We start from the raw sequence: 14,083 nt of genomic DNA on the forward strand, positions 1-14,083 counted from the left end.
ATGTTACGAGTTTGTCTCTGTTTTATCGTTATTTTCATGGCAAGTGCTCGACTGAACTACAATCTATAGTCCTCCCTCGCCAAACTTCCACAAGAAACACCCGTCTAGCAGAAAAGACTATCCCCTACTCTTTATCTGTGCCTAAACTTAAACGTAGATTCCATGAACAAAGCTTCTTTCTTGGAACTGCACGCCTATGGAATTGTCTTCCGTTTTCCTGCTTTCCAGCTGACTATAGTATGGTTGTCTTCAAGTCTAACATAAACAAATTTTTGATGAGCCGTTCCATATAAGTTAACAAATTTACCGAATTTCCATTACTAACGATTACTATATCGTCCAATTTCTACTGTACACTCTTTAACACTTATCCTCGAGTGGCCTCGTAGCCTTGATAATGCAAAAAAATAAAAAAATAAAAAAAAAATAATGTCGCAAGTTTATTATTTCTATCATGAAGGTTTTTATATAAAAATTATTTAGTGTTCGATTTCATTTAAAACATTATCGTTTGATTGCATTTAAAAAACATTTATCGTTCGATTTTATTTTTGAAAAATATTTATCCTTCGATTTTAATATGTTTGCTTGTTCCCTAAATCCATAATTCATTTTTTTTTGCAATATTTACTGTTTATTTATTTATTTTTGAAAATTAATTTAGGCGAGTGTATGCGCAGAATGTCTTGCGCAGAAACAAGCTTAATCATTTTCGTTTTTTACACGAACGTGTAAACATCGTCACCACATTCATGTAATTTTTTTTTTTTTTTTCTGTTTCCAGGTAGCCCCGAACTTGCTGCGGCATTGGAACGTGCAAACCACCACACATTGCGTTCGATTCCAGATATTCCGGCACCAAGCAAGACGGATGTTGATTTTATGTTCACGGGTGAAGGGTATCGCACTGGTGATGTATCCGCCTCCCTCCGCGTCAAGAATAACTCAGCCTCACCGCGAAGCGTCAAAGTGCACCTGTGTGCGGCGGCTGCATACTATACCGGCGTGCCTGCTAATGACCTGAAAGAGAACTCCCACACGGCTCTCCTTGAGCCGCACGCAGGTCAGTTTCTACAGTCGTCATCAACATAGATTTTTCTTTTAAGTAATCTTGCAGTATAATTAACATTTGAGGAATCGAAACAAAAACTAAATACAAAGATAATTGTTACTAAGCGCATTAAAATTTAATTTTCTACCGACCTGTATATTTTTAACATTTAGAAACTCTCCTCATCCAGGACGGCGACCTGGACACTTTGCATCTACTGTCTCTGGAAATCACGCGGTTTCGTCGACTTCCATTAGCAATAATTTGTTTTTTTTTTTTTTTTTTTACTTTTTCAACATAAAATCCCCCTCCCCCAAAAAAAACAAACAGGCAAACAAATACGTACAAAATTTGGGCCATATTGGATAATTTTAGCTAAAGTTTACATCTACTTCGGTCCGAACCTGGGGCTTTACAAGAAACATTCTGGACTCAACATGGCTACTGTAGCTGTATACGCATGGGTCTACTATAGTAAACACACACAGACACACACACAGACACACACACAGACACACACACGGTTCTGCCTTTAACATGGGTGTACGGTACACATTTTTCATAAATGAACATTTTTCCTTTTCTTACAAACAAGATATTCATCGTTTTTTCTTTAATGGACATTTTTTCTCTCCCCGCCCCCTCCTCCTAAAGCGACATTCATTTAACATCACGTGGATTTCTTAATCTTTTTGACTTCATCCATAATTGTGGACTTGTATTCCTCTTTTAATTAAAGAGTTAACGAAGATGAACCTTGTGTTGTGTTTTACTGTATATATCTTGGACCAATGACAAAAGTAGATTTAACAATTATAGAGACTGGGAATCGCATTTTGAGCAACCAGCTGCAGCGAATGCATAACATTAATATGTTAACGGAGATGAACCAATAAAGTTGTTAGAATAAAACTTTGTCTTCCTATCCTGCAAGTGTTCTGCATTGTAATGGCGATTGCAGACGACCACAACCACGACAGCTCGCGGTTTACGACTTTGAATCTGTGTGTGGTTTCTAAGCTTGGCGCTGATTCATACAAGTATTCAACTGCCCTGGCGTTCAACAAGAAGTTCCATAAACTCAACATGGCTATTACAACTGCACACACGTGGATTAAAAAAAAAAAAAAAAGTGTTCATCCATCGTTGTTGATGAAGATTATGAACATCGCTGATAATGCTGTGGCTTGCATGTGAAATTTCTAGAGCAAGAGTTGCGCAATCTTCAACCTCATCTCTCCAAAATCGGCCCTGTTTTATTCCAGTGGTAAGTAGAAATTCAGGATGACTGGAAACAATGCCGAGATAAGTGAAGAGCACATACAGTGCTTTCGATTCCCAAATGGTCACCCATCTGGTACTGGCCAGGCTCATTGTTGCTTAACTTTTGTGATCTGACAAAGAATTGCTGTGTTAATATGATCATGCCGTGGATTTAATATCACACACACACACACACACACACACACACACACACACACACTCAGAGAGTCACACACACACACACACACACACTCACAGTCACACATACAGTCACACACACAGTCACAAACACAGAGTCACACATACAGTCACACACACACAGTCACAGTCACACACAGAGTCACACACACGCACACACACACACTCAGTCACACATACAGTCACACACAGAGTCACACACACAGTTACACACACACACTCAGTCACACACACACACACTCAGTCACACACAAACATACAGTCACACACACACGCAGTCACATACACACATAGTCACACACACACTCAGTCACACACACACACACATGCACATTCCACTCAGTCACATACACACACAGTCACACATACGCACAGTCACACACACACACACATAGTCACACACACACACACACACTCAGTCACACACAAACACACACACAGAGTCGCACACACACACACTCAGTCACACACACACATACAGTCACACACACACGCAGTCACATACACACATAGTCACACACACACTCAGTCACACACACACACACACGCACATTCCACTCAGTCACATACACACATAGTCACACATACGCACAGTCACACACACACGCACATAGTCACACACACACACACACTCAGTCACACACACACACACAGTCACACACACACAGTCACACACACAGAGTCACACACACATACCTGCATGATCTTGATTTCAACACCTGTGTACGATATACATGCTTCAGCTTATTAACTTTTGAATACCTACCAGGCAATATCCTCGAGTGTCTAAGGTTTCTCTATATACGAGTTTGTCAGGACAACCTGGCATGAGGATACTTTTTTCCTACAAATAAACCCTGACTAAATATTCAAAATCACATAGTATTCGCGGCCCAAATAAGATCTCCTCAGTATGGCTAACCCACACTGGCTAATACTAGAAATCATGCATTTATTCTAAGTGAAATTGCCTATGCTAATAGTACTAAGCTAGATACTCCACCAGACTAGGCGAATCCTAGTCCTGGAATCCAGCAAGACGAAGAGACCATAAGAAAGATATACTATAACATTTTAACTGGTCAGCTGGGGAGAGGTAAATTATTATTCTTTAATTTACTAACTCAACATTTGAGACGTAAATGAAATTTAATGGAATATTCGAATAACAATGTGTCTCATATAGAGATCAAGTGTTAGTCTTTAGGAGGGAGGGATCTTTGTTTTCTGAGAATTTCGATTAAAGTAAAATAAAACAAATTGTTAACACTCTTCTCTTTTCTAATCATCTTTTATTTACACGTTAGCGCAGATGATCGATAAATAACAAGGCGTGGCCATTACTTTTTAACTCTGTCGATACAGTTCAAACATACTCCCCCAAACACCGTCTGATACCGTCGCAAAGGAACAAACAAACAAAAATAAATAAAGCTGACTCAACATTTTTGAAAATTGCAAATGAAATGCATTTATTCGTGTTTCTTCCAAAACAACGCATTTCATTATTATTATTTGGGGGGGGGGTCTCTGGGCTTAAAAAAAGTCTCTCACCCCCGACCTCACGCTTGCCATAGTCAGCCATTTCTCACTTTCGACTTTCATACGTCCATTTTACCCGACGCGCACTTTGCTTGTCTTTCGACCACGTTGAGTATTTTCCCCCATTTTCCTGTGACGCAAGCGCGTGTGCACACCTGCTAATTTGCATACGTGCTTTAATGGCTGCTGCTAATACCCTCGCTAGCCAGCTATCCTTCGGCTGCTGCTGATATTTTCACACGCGTTCATACGTGCTCTGTTACAAATAAATTTGTTTTAAATGTTATATTGGAGGATATATTATAACATTTTAACTGGTCAGTTAGGGAGAGGTAAATTGACGGAATTTTGGGGACGTTATCAAAATCCGTTTTCCTAGGTAACGAATTGAAAGAGAAAAGAAAAAAGGAAAAAAGAAACATGTAAAGCAAAGTAGAGGAACTAAATAAAAGAGCAAATAAAAATAGACTCGAACGGTAATTATATTGGTCCGAATTTTATTAAAGGAAAATAAAATATTGAGGTTGCTTTTATTTTCCAAACCTAAGGTAAAAAAAAAACCCTTGAAGGAACATATCGATTCCGTTACAAATAAATTTGTTTTAAATGTTAGATTGGAGGATATATTTTTATATAGGCACCACCACTTATCAAGGCCCAGAGACCACTCGAGGATAAGGGTTAAGAGTGTACAGTAGACAATTGGACAATATAGTAATCGTTAGTAATGGAAATTCGGTAAATTTGTTAACTTAAGTTGAACGGCTCATCAAGAACTTGTTTATGTTAGACTTTAAGACAACCATACTGTAGTCAGCTGGAAAGCAGGAAAACGGAAGACAATTCCACAGGCATGCAGTTCTAAGAAAGAAGTTTTGTTCATGGAATCTACGTTTAGGTTTAGGCACAGATAAAGAGTGGGGGGAATTATTGATAGCGATTTCAGGTAGACGAGTGTTTCTTGTGAAAGTTTGGCGAGGGAAGACCATAGATTGTAGCTCAGTCGAGCACTTTCCATGAAAATAACGATAAATCAGAGACAAACTCGCAACATCTCTTCTATGAGATAGAGGTTGCAGGGAAGAGAAAAAACATCTCCTACGAGGCTACAAAGTCTATTTTGAACTCTATCAAGGCAGGACAAGTCCTTTCTAGCAGCTCCTGCCCAGATGTGGCAACAGTACTCCATCCTTGAACGTACCTTTGAACTCTATCTGGCAATTCCTTAAAACGTTATCTGGCAATTCCTTAAAACGTTATCTGGCAATTCCTTAAAACGTTATTTGGCAATTCCTTAAAACATTATCTGGCAATTCCTTAAAACGTTATCTGGAAATTCCTTAAAACATTATCTGGCAATTCCTTAAAACGTTATCTGGAAATTCCTTAAAACGTTATCTGGCAATTCCTTAAAATGTTATCTGGCAATTCCTTAAAACATTATCTGGCAATTCCTTAAAACATTATCTGGCAATTCCTTAATACATCACTAGCTGACTTTGGGAAGACCCCCCCCCTTTCTGCTTTTAATCTAACAATTTCTTAAAACGTCACTAGCTGAAGTTCAGAATACGATCACGCTTTTCTTTTAACGGTTAATTTAAAAATATAATTTAATTTAATATACGATAACATTTTAAGTAGTCAATTGGGGAGAGGTAAATTAATATTCTTAATTTCTTTACTAACTCAGCATTTTAGACATAAATGAAATTTAATGGAATATTCGAATAACTATGTATCTCATACAGAGTTCAAGTGTTAACTCCTGGGAGGGAGGGAGGGCCCCTTGTTTTCTGAGAATTTCGATTAAATTAAAATGAAACAAAATGCAAACACTCTTCTCTTTCCTATTCATTATTTATTTACACGTTAAGGCAGATGAGCAACAAAGTTGTTTTAAATTTTAGATTAACATAAATATTCTATTTTCAATAATTCATTTTCATTTTACTTTTATTTTCAGAGAGTACAGTGAGTCTGTCACTCAAGTGCAGCGAGTACGTCAACAGTTTGGACGCCGATGCACACATTGTGATGTACTGTTTGGCATCCGTGAGTGAGACTGGCCAGAGATATATCACACGAGAAGCCTTTTGGTTAGACAAGCCACATCTAGATTTGAAGGTTTGTCATTCTTGTTAGCATATGAGAGATAAGTCTATGTTACGAGCGGCATTCCAAAAGTAATTCCACCTTTTTAAAATCTTGTGTTGCTAAAAGTAAAATTATCCTATCAGACAAGCCACATCTAAATGTAAAAGTTTGTTTGTCATCGTTATTAGCATATGAGTCTGTGATTATAACGTGCCGTCCGTTTCAGGAAAGGGATAAAGAAAGAACAAAAATGGCCGCCCCTGCTCTTTATGAACTGGTGGTCACATGAGGCACGATATTTGAGGGAAATATGCATTGCTGGTCACCAAAGGAAGAGAGGTGGAGGTAAAGCGCAGGGCAGAGACAGGAGACTCAAGAAGGTATGCTGAAGAAGTCTTTGCAACCAAAGTCTCCTTCTTTATCTGTACTGGTTGCAATAGGGACTGCCATTCACACAACAGACTGCACAGTCACTCTTGGGGACACATCCATCATGGTACCCTGATTCCAGATTCTAATGATCGCCATTATTAAGCAAACTTTGAAATTAAATATCCTAAAACGGACCTTGTGCATTTTTGTCACCGGACAACTTTTTTTGGTTTCATTTTGAAGAGCGCAGAACAGGGAGAGACAATGCACTTGTGTCATTAGAATTTTCTTAAAAAATGTTTTTTTCATGACAAAAAAAAAAGCCACAAAGCATTCCATTAAACATTGTTCATAAAATTTATAAATTTTAAAAGTCATTCACTTTGACAACTTTCATACATTTCAGAATTTTTGTGTAAAAATTTTTTATTTTTTTAAATTTTTTTTTTTTTTTACACGGTGGTGACCACTTATTAAGGCCCGGAAGCCACTCAGGGATAAGGGTTATTGCAAGTACTGTACGTTAGTGTTATTAGAATTTTCTTAATTTTATTTTAATTCAATAAATGTTCAGATAATTAATATTTTATTTTGTGTTATTAGAATTTTAAAAATGTTATTTAAATTCAATAAATGTTCAGATAATTAATATTTTATTTTGTGTTATTAGAATTTTAAAAATGTTATTTAAATTCAATAAATGTTCAGATAATTAATATTTTATTTTGTGTTATTAGAATTTTTAAAATTTTATTTTAATTCAATAAATGTTCAGATAATTAATATTTTATTTTGTGTTATTAGAATTTTTAAAATTTTATTTAAATTCAATAAATGTTCAGATAATTAATGCGCTATTTTGTGTTGTTGTATACTTGTTGATATTTGTTGACATTTTTGATTCTCCCAGTTCTGAAATTTCATTGTCTCTCCTTGTTCTGCGCTCTTCAAAATGAAACCAGAAAAGTTGTTCCATGACAGTAATATACAAATATTCTCAAGACAATTATTAAATCGTTTCTCTCTGATAGGCTCATAAGAGTAGTGGTTGATGGCCAGAAATCAGAGGCCCATAGTATTAATGCTGGAGTCCATCAGGGGTCCATTCTGGGCCCAACTCTCTTCCTGATCTACAGCAATGATCTCCCAAAACACATACTTAAATCATTCGTTGAGATCTATGCTGATGACACGGCCATCTATGGCAACACATCAAAGGCCGTAAATGACAAAGTTCTCTCTAATTCTCTCTCCTCTGATCTTGAGTGCGTGGTACAGTGGGGGAAGAGGTGGCTGGTTACTTTTAATGCATCTAAAACCAAGCTCCTATCTTTACATCATCAATGCTCTGATTCCCATCTGGCATCAATTGAAATAGATGGATCTCGTCTTGGGGAGGCTCCTTGATTTGACAAGCTTCTGGGATTGACTTTTACTCCTGATCTGAAATGGAACACGTACATCAAGTCTGTTGCCAATGTTGCTGGAAAAATGGTAGGATCCTTCTAACGCTCCAGAAGATATCTCACTGCTGATGCAATTCTCTATCTATATAAAAGCCAAGTACGCCCAAGGATGGAGTACTGCTGTCACATCTGGGTAGGAGCTGCTAAAAGCAGCCTATCCTGCCTTGACAGAGTACAAAATAGATTTTGTGGCTTAGTGGGGGATGCCCTTTTCTCTTCCCTACAACCTCTTTCTCACAGACGAGACGTTGCGAGCCTGTCTTTGTTTTATCGTTATTTCCATGGCAAGTGCTCGTCTGAGCTCCAATCTCTGGTCCCCCATGCCAATATTTCACGAAAAACACCCGTCTAACTAAAACCACTCTCAATAATTTTTCCTACTCTTTGTCTGTGCCAAAATCAAAACGTATTCCATGAACAAACCTTCTTTCTTAGAAGTGCAGGCTGTGGAACTCTGTTCCGTTTGCCTGTTTTCCATCTGACTACAACTTGGATGCCTTCAAGTCCAACATAAACAAATTCCCGAGAAACCGCCCCTTTAAGTAAGACACTTTATCAAATCTCCATTACTAACGACTACTACGATATTTTCCCATTAATTACTGTACACGCAATAACCCTTATCTCGAGTGGCTTCCGGGCCTTGATAAGTGATGACCATGTAAAAAAAAAAAAAAAGACTACAAAAATTGCAATTGTTTTTCTTTTTCATTTCAGATAACGAATTATAATTTGTTTGTGTGTTTTTCATAATCAATATGTTTCATTTCTATTTGACAGGCGGACACAAGCGTCTGCATAGGGAAAGCCTTTGATGTCATGGTCAAATTCACCAATACACTCACCATACCTCTAAGTGGGGGACACCTGAATATTGAGGGGCCAGGAATGCAGAGAGTGGCTCCAATTAAGGTCAAGTAAGTAACAAGGCAAAATGATATCCACCTCATTTTCTTTTTCATCTTAAATTTTTTATAGAAGAAACTTTTAGAAAAAAATGTTTTCACCAAATAGTAGCTGAATGATGGGAGATTGTATCTTTCAAATTTGATTGAAATTGAAATCTTATCAATGCAGACATAAACTTTGTGCAATTTAATAGTTTGTTTCCATTGTCATGTAATGTAGTTCGCTACATGTCAACTTTTGGGAATCACATGTTGTATGCAGACAATTGCAAAGAAACCAAGACAAGAAGAAAACGCAATTCTTTTTTTTTTTCAGTTGAAACAACAGACATTTATTTACAGATATTTTGTGGAATAATGCCTTGTCTTTTGTTCAAAAGTGCTTTCGTACTCCAATGTGGTTAACAAGACTGCTGTATCAAACAAATAGTACTCTGTCTTTGTTTGGGTTGATAATTTGTATTGTTCGGACCATGTTTAGGACGCTTCCTTTCCTGTCACTATTAGGCCACATGTGTAACACGTCTCTCTCTGTCTCTAACATCAAGTATCCACATTTTTCTTTTTTTATAATCTTTTTCTTTCCTTCTTCCTCGCTGTAACGTCACCTTACACATGGCTCAGTTATTTGCATATAGCTGCTGTTGCTGTCATATGCGCCCCTGCGCTCTGTTACAGTCACCTCATCCTCATCGCCAAAGAAGTATGTTCCGATAATGCTATTTTATCAGATGGCACACCATACAGGCACTTTTTGTTGGCTAGGAGAGCGATAGGTATATTCATAGAACTGTACCTGAGCTCAGAAGTACATATTGTTGATGTGTTATCTCAAATGACAGTGAGTCTCGTCATTAAAGAAAATTGTTGTATATATTATGTACATGTGTCTAAAGTCGTGCATTGTCTAGTGCTAAAAAATATTCTTCTAAAGAGTGTATATACATTTGTATATACGTATTACAGTCGTCTATATGACGTGTGTATATACGTATGTTCGTCTAATCTAGTTTTTCTATTGCTCATTGAATTGATGCTTGTATAGCTTTGCAACAGTGTGGATATATTAACAGATACAGTTTAACAACGGACATGTAACATTTACAATAGAAAAGTACAAATAACAGTTCTCTGGATTTGTAACATCGGGATAATCAGAGAAACACACCTGATCCATCTTGGATTTTGTTTGACGGATCACCGGAAAAGCTGCAATGAATGTTCATCCCAATGAATCAACAAATCTTGGGTTGTCTTTTCAGCAACTTTATTTACCGACATTTCACCCCATTGGAAGTTGCAATGCTGGTCCTAGGCTAACGCATTCTGATCCCCACTACTGGGAGACATCACCGTCCATGAACCGTCTTTTTCCCTCTCTCGATTCCGACTCTGTCTGCTCTCTTTCTCTCTCTCTCTCTCTCTTTCTCTCTCTCTCTCTCTTTCTCCCTCTCTCTCTCAATCTCTTTTTAACTAAAAATCATACATGTTTTTATGCTCTACCCGAGGTTCACGTTAGTGTTAATAAAATCTACATAAGACTGTCAGATTCTAGACGTCAACCTATTTTGAAATTATTGTTTGTGTTCTAACATTCTTTTCTATTAAAACATCTTAACATAAATGATGTTATCTGTAAATATTTATTTCGCTATGATACCATTTTATTTTTTCAAATATTATAACGATCATAATAAGTGTCGACTAGCACATATTTTGGTATTGCTCTATTATTATCTAACAAAATCAAATCCAATCAGCTCCGGTCGTTTTCAATCCTTTGTCTGATATCTTCACAAAATGTTTATCGTTCTGTTTTATTGCTACCGGTTTGTCTCTGCAAGATCTGATTTTTTTTAAGGAAATAGATTAAAGTCATCACAGAGGATCCACTAAACTCATATTCTTCAAATGCTAGTTTCTTGTGAGTGGCAGTGTGTTGATTTTGGGGGATTCCTCAAGGCATTCCTATAAAATCTGAATATTGTCAGAAATTTTAGCCAGACGCTGTCGACCATTATGCCTTTTGTAGACCTGTACCACACTTCTTGCTTCTCGGAATTTGGCCACCAAACATTGAATTGTCCTTTTATCAAGTACATTTGCCTGCCAAAATATTTCCTGCATTGCTGCTGTGTTGGAACTGATTTTGTGCCAAAGTATGTCTTGTTGATTTTTATCCCTACTGCATAGTTATAGCGTTCAGTTGAATCCTTATTGGATTTGAGGTCGTCATTAGGCGGCCATTTTCCCAGTTCAAAAATTGTGGTGAGAAAGAATACTGAGTTCGACAAGATACACCTGAAGAAGGTCGGAGGTTATATCAATCGAAACGTTGTGAAAATGACACTCAAGGTTAGAACAGTAGCCCGTTGAATCTATATAATATGAATAACCAATTCCGCATCAGAAAAATTAAGAAAAGTAATTTTTATTTTAGTATTAATTAATTATTATTAGCATTAAATGACCGGAAGAAATGGTACGAATATAATGTAATTAGCAAGAAATCTTATGAACAGAAAGTACAGGCGTAATGGGTTGACTGAGAGACCGCTTCCTTACTTTTCTTTTTTTCACTCCGTTTATAGTTAGGAAGATGAAACCACAATTGATAGAATTCGGATTTTTTTTGTTTTTGTTTTTGTTTTTTTTTAGATGAGAATTGATAATTCGTATTGTTTGGGTCAATCAGACTACTGTTCTCATCTTGAGTGTTATTTTCACAACATTTCAGCCCATGTAATCTCTGACCCCCTTAAGGTGCATCTTGTCGAACTCGAGAATCTTTCTGTCAAATTCGGGAATCATCATAGAATTTCGAACAGAACCCTTCATTTAATCCATGGCGTTAGTATACTCACATTCCGGGTAGAAGTCCTAAGCAATTTGCAACTGTATTCTGAATATCGCCTGCACTGAGGATTGAACCTTCAACCTTCAAGAGAGTTGCACTTCAAACTGAATTTTACCTAGTACTTCATCCACTACGCCACGTGTTCTTGCAAACAATTCTGGTATGAATTATAAATTATAGACGTTAATTATAAATCATAGATAATAACAATGTAAAATTACTATTAAAACAAAAGACAAAATCAATAGGTTTACAGTTCCCATAATTCATTCTAGAATTATCCGCAAGGACCTGTGGTGTAACGGATAAAGTTCTGAGTAAAATTCAGTTATAAGTGACACTATTCCGCAAGTTGATGGTTCAATTCTTAGTGTGTGCGATACTCAGAATACAATTGCGAATTACTTAACACTTGGTCATGGCTGACGGAAAGAGAGCATGCCACCCCCTTTAGATTGTTCGAAATTCTATTCAGATTTTCAAGTTTGGCAGAAAAATTCTCGTGTAGAAGGTCGGAGATTACATCGACTGAAAAGTTGTGAAAATAGCATTGAAAATGAGAACAGTAGTCCGAATAATCCAAATAATACGAATTGGATGTTTAAAAAATTAAAATAAGACATCCCGCAAAGAGGTTTGATGAATAAATAATGATATATATATATATATATATATATATATATATTTTTTTTTTTTTTTTTTTAGGAAATCAATTGCTCCAGGTGAAGAATTCCGCGAGAATGTCCAACTGAAGGCTCGTCGTCTTGGGCGGAAGGAGGTGATTGCCAATTTTTATTGTAAACAAATTGTCGACATCACCGGTGTGATCGAGGTTGACGTGGTCGAGGAAACCAAGACCAACTGAGAAATGGCGATAGAGGAGTTTGACCAGAATGGACAGAGAAGAGGTTGCAGAAACCCGTTGGAAGAGAGAGAGAATATGGAGAATGAAAAAAAAATTGCAAGAAAAACCTCAATACTTGTGCATCATAATTTAATATAAATATGCACTTCAAATAAAAACACTATTACGTAATTACGTATCATGTTGAAATTTGTAAAAATTTCCAAACTTACAAAAACTGGTCAAGTAAAAAATCTGCTGGAACTATTTTTTTTTACAAAGAAATATCGCTATATTATTGTATGTTTTCTATCCGCCATTTTCTAATTTGAAATCGCAGAAAAACAAGGGAGATAAGTCAGTGATGCGAAATATACTGCAATAAAAGACACCGACAAAACTGCATTATTCGATTTTTTAAACTATTTTTCTACTCGGTCAGTTTTTCGTAATTTTTGGAATTTTTACTAATTTTGACATGACAAGTAAGTACGTAATGTTTTTTTGTTTTTTTTTTTACTTAAAATGCATTATTTTTTTATATCCAATTATAATGCACAAGCACTAAAATCTCTGTCATAGTTCTGCTGGGTTGAGGAAGGGTTGAGCTTTTGTAAAGTATTTAGAAAATGGAAGTTTCCGAAATTGGAAACAATTGCTAAAGGAAGGGTCGGAGAATGGCGAAGAATCCTAATGGAGAGAAAGGGCTAAGAAAAAAAAGAAAAGGAGAGGAAGAGAGAGTGGAAGATTAAATGAAAGAGGGTTTGTGTTAATATACACATACAGGGTGGCCGAAAAGTCCCAGGACACTATACAGTGTCCTGGGACTTTTCGGCCACCCTGTACATCTAGATACAAAAATAGGTTTCAGTCTCCTAAAATTCGAAAAGGATACAGTGTCCTGGGACTTTTCGGTCACCCTGTAGAATCGAAAAAGTTGTCAAAAATCAAATATATTACAAATATATATTATTAAAGACAAGATAAGTTACTCGTCTACCTGCAAAAGTTTTTAGTGGTTTGGGTTTACTCACTTTAAAACGTGAAATCTTTCGAAAATCATACGGTGTTTATCCATATATTTGAAAATGAAAAATGGCGGCGTGCTCGATGTTGAATACGGTAAGTTTGGGAAAATGAGTTCAAACTAAATAATTATACAAACTACTGTTAGAAACTCACTCGATATATGTTACCGTGACATAGGCCGACATATATTCGATGGGTTCCTAACAGTATTTTGTATAATTATTTAGTTTGAACTAATTTTCCCAAACTTACTGTATTCAACAGCGAGCAACCTGCCATTTTTCTTTTTCAAATATATCGATAAACACTGTATGATTTTCGGAAGATCCCACGTTTTAAAGTGAGTAAAACAACTAAAAACTTTTGTAGATAGGTAGAGTAGTAACCTATCTTGCCTTTGGTAACATTTATTTTTTTATATATTTGATTTTTGACAACGTTTTTGAATCTATGTGT

At 36.4% G+C, this 14,083-nt stretch overlaps 1 protein-coding gene across 3 annotated transcripts in view; it reads left to right on the plus strand.

The window, feature by feature from the left end:
• LOC145254775 (protein-glutamine gamma-glutamyltransferase K-like) overlaps window positions 1-13,323 on the plus strand; it is a 553,491-nt gene extending 540,168 nt beyond the window's left edge. For all 3 annotated transcript variants that reach the window (XM_080113548.1, XM_080113549.1, XM_080113550.1), the window contains exons 11-14: window positions 785-1,063; window positions 6,021-6,181; window positions 8,770-8,906; window positions 12,460-13,323. In XM_080113548.1, the coding sequence (XP_079969674.1) occupies window positions 785-1,063; window positions 6,021-6,181; window positions 8,770-8,906; window positions 12,460-12,619 (737 nt within the window). In that variant the 3' untranslated portion in view covers window positions 12,620-13,323. The remainder of the gene's footprint in view (window positions 1-784; window positions 1,064-6,020; window positions 6,182-8,769; window positions 8,907-12,459) is intronic.
• Window positions 13,324-14,083: the final 760 nt, after the last annotated feature.

Source organism: Euprymna scolopes, chromosome 30 (assembly GCF_053919585.1).
Source record: "Euprymna scolopes isolate OS-2025 chromosome 30, ASM5391958v1, whole genome shotgun sequence".
Lineage (NCBI taxonomy): Eukaryota > Metazoa > Mollusca > Cephalopoda > Sepiida > Sepiolidae > Euprymna > Euprymna scolopes.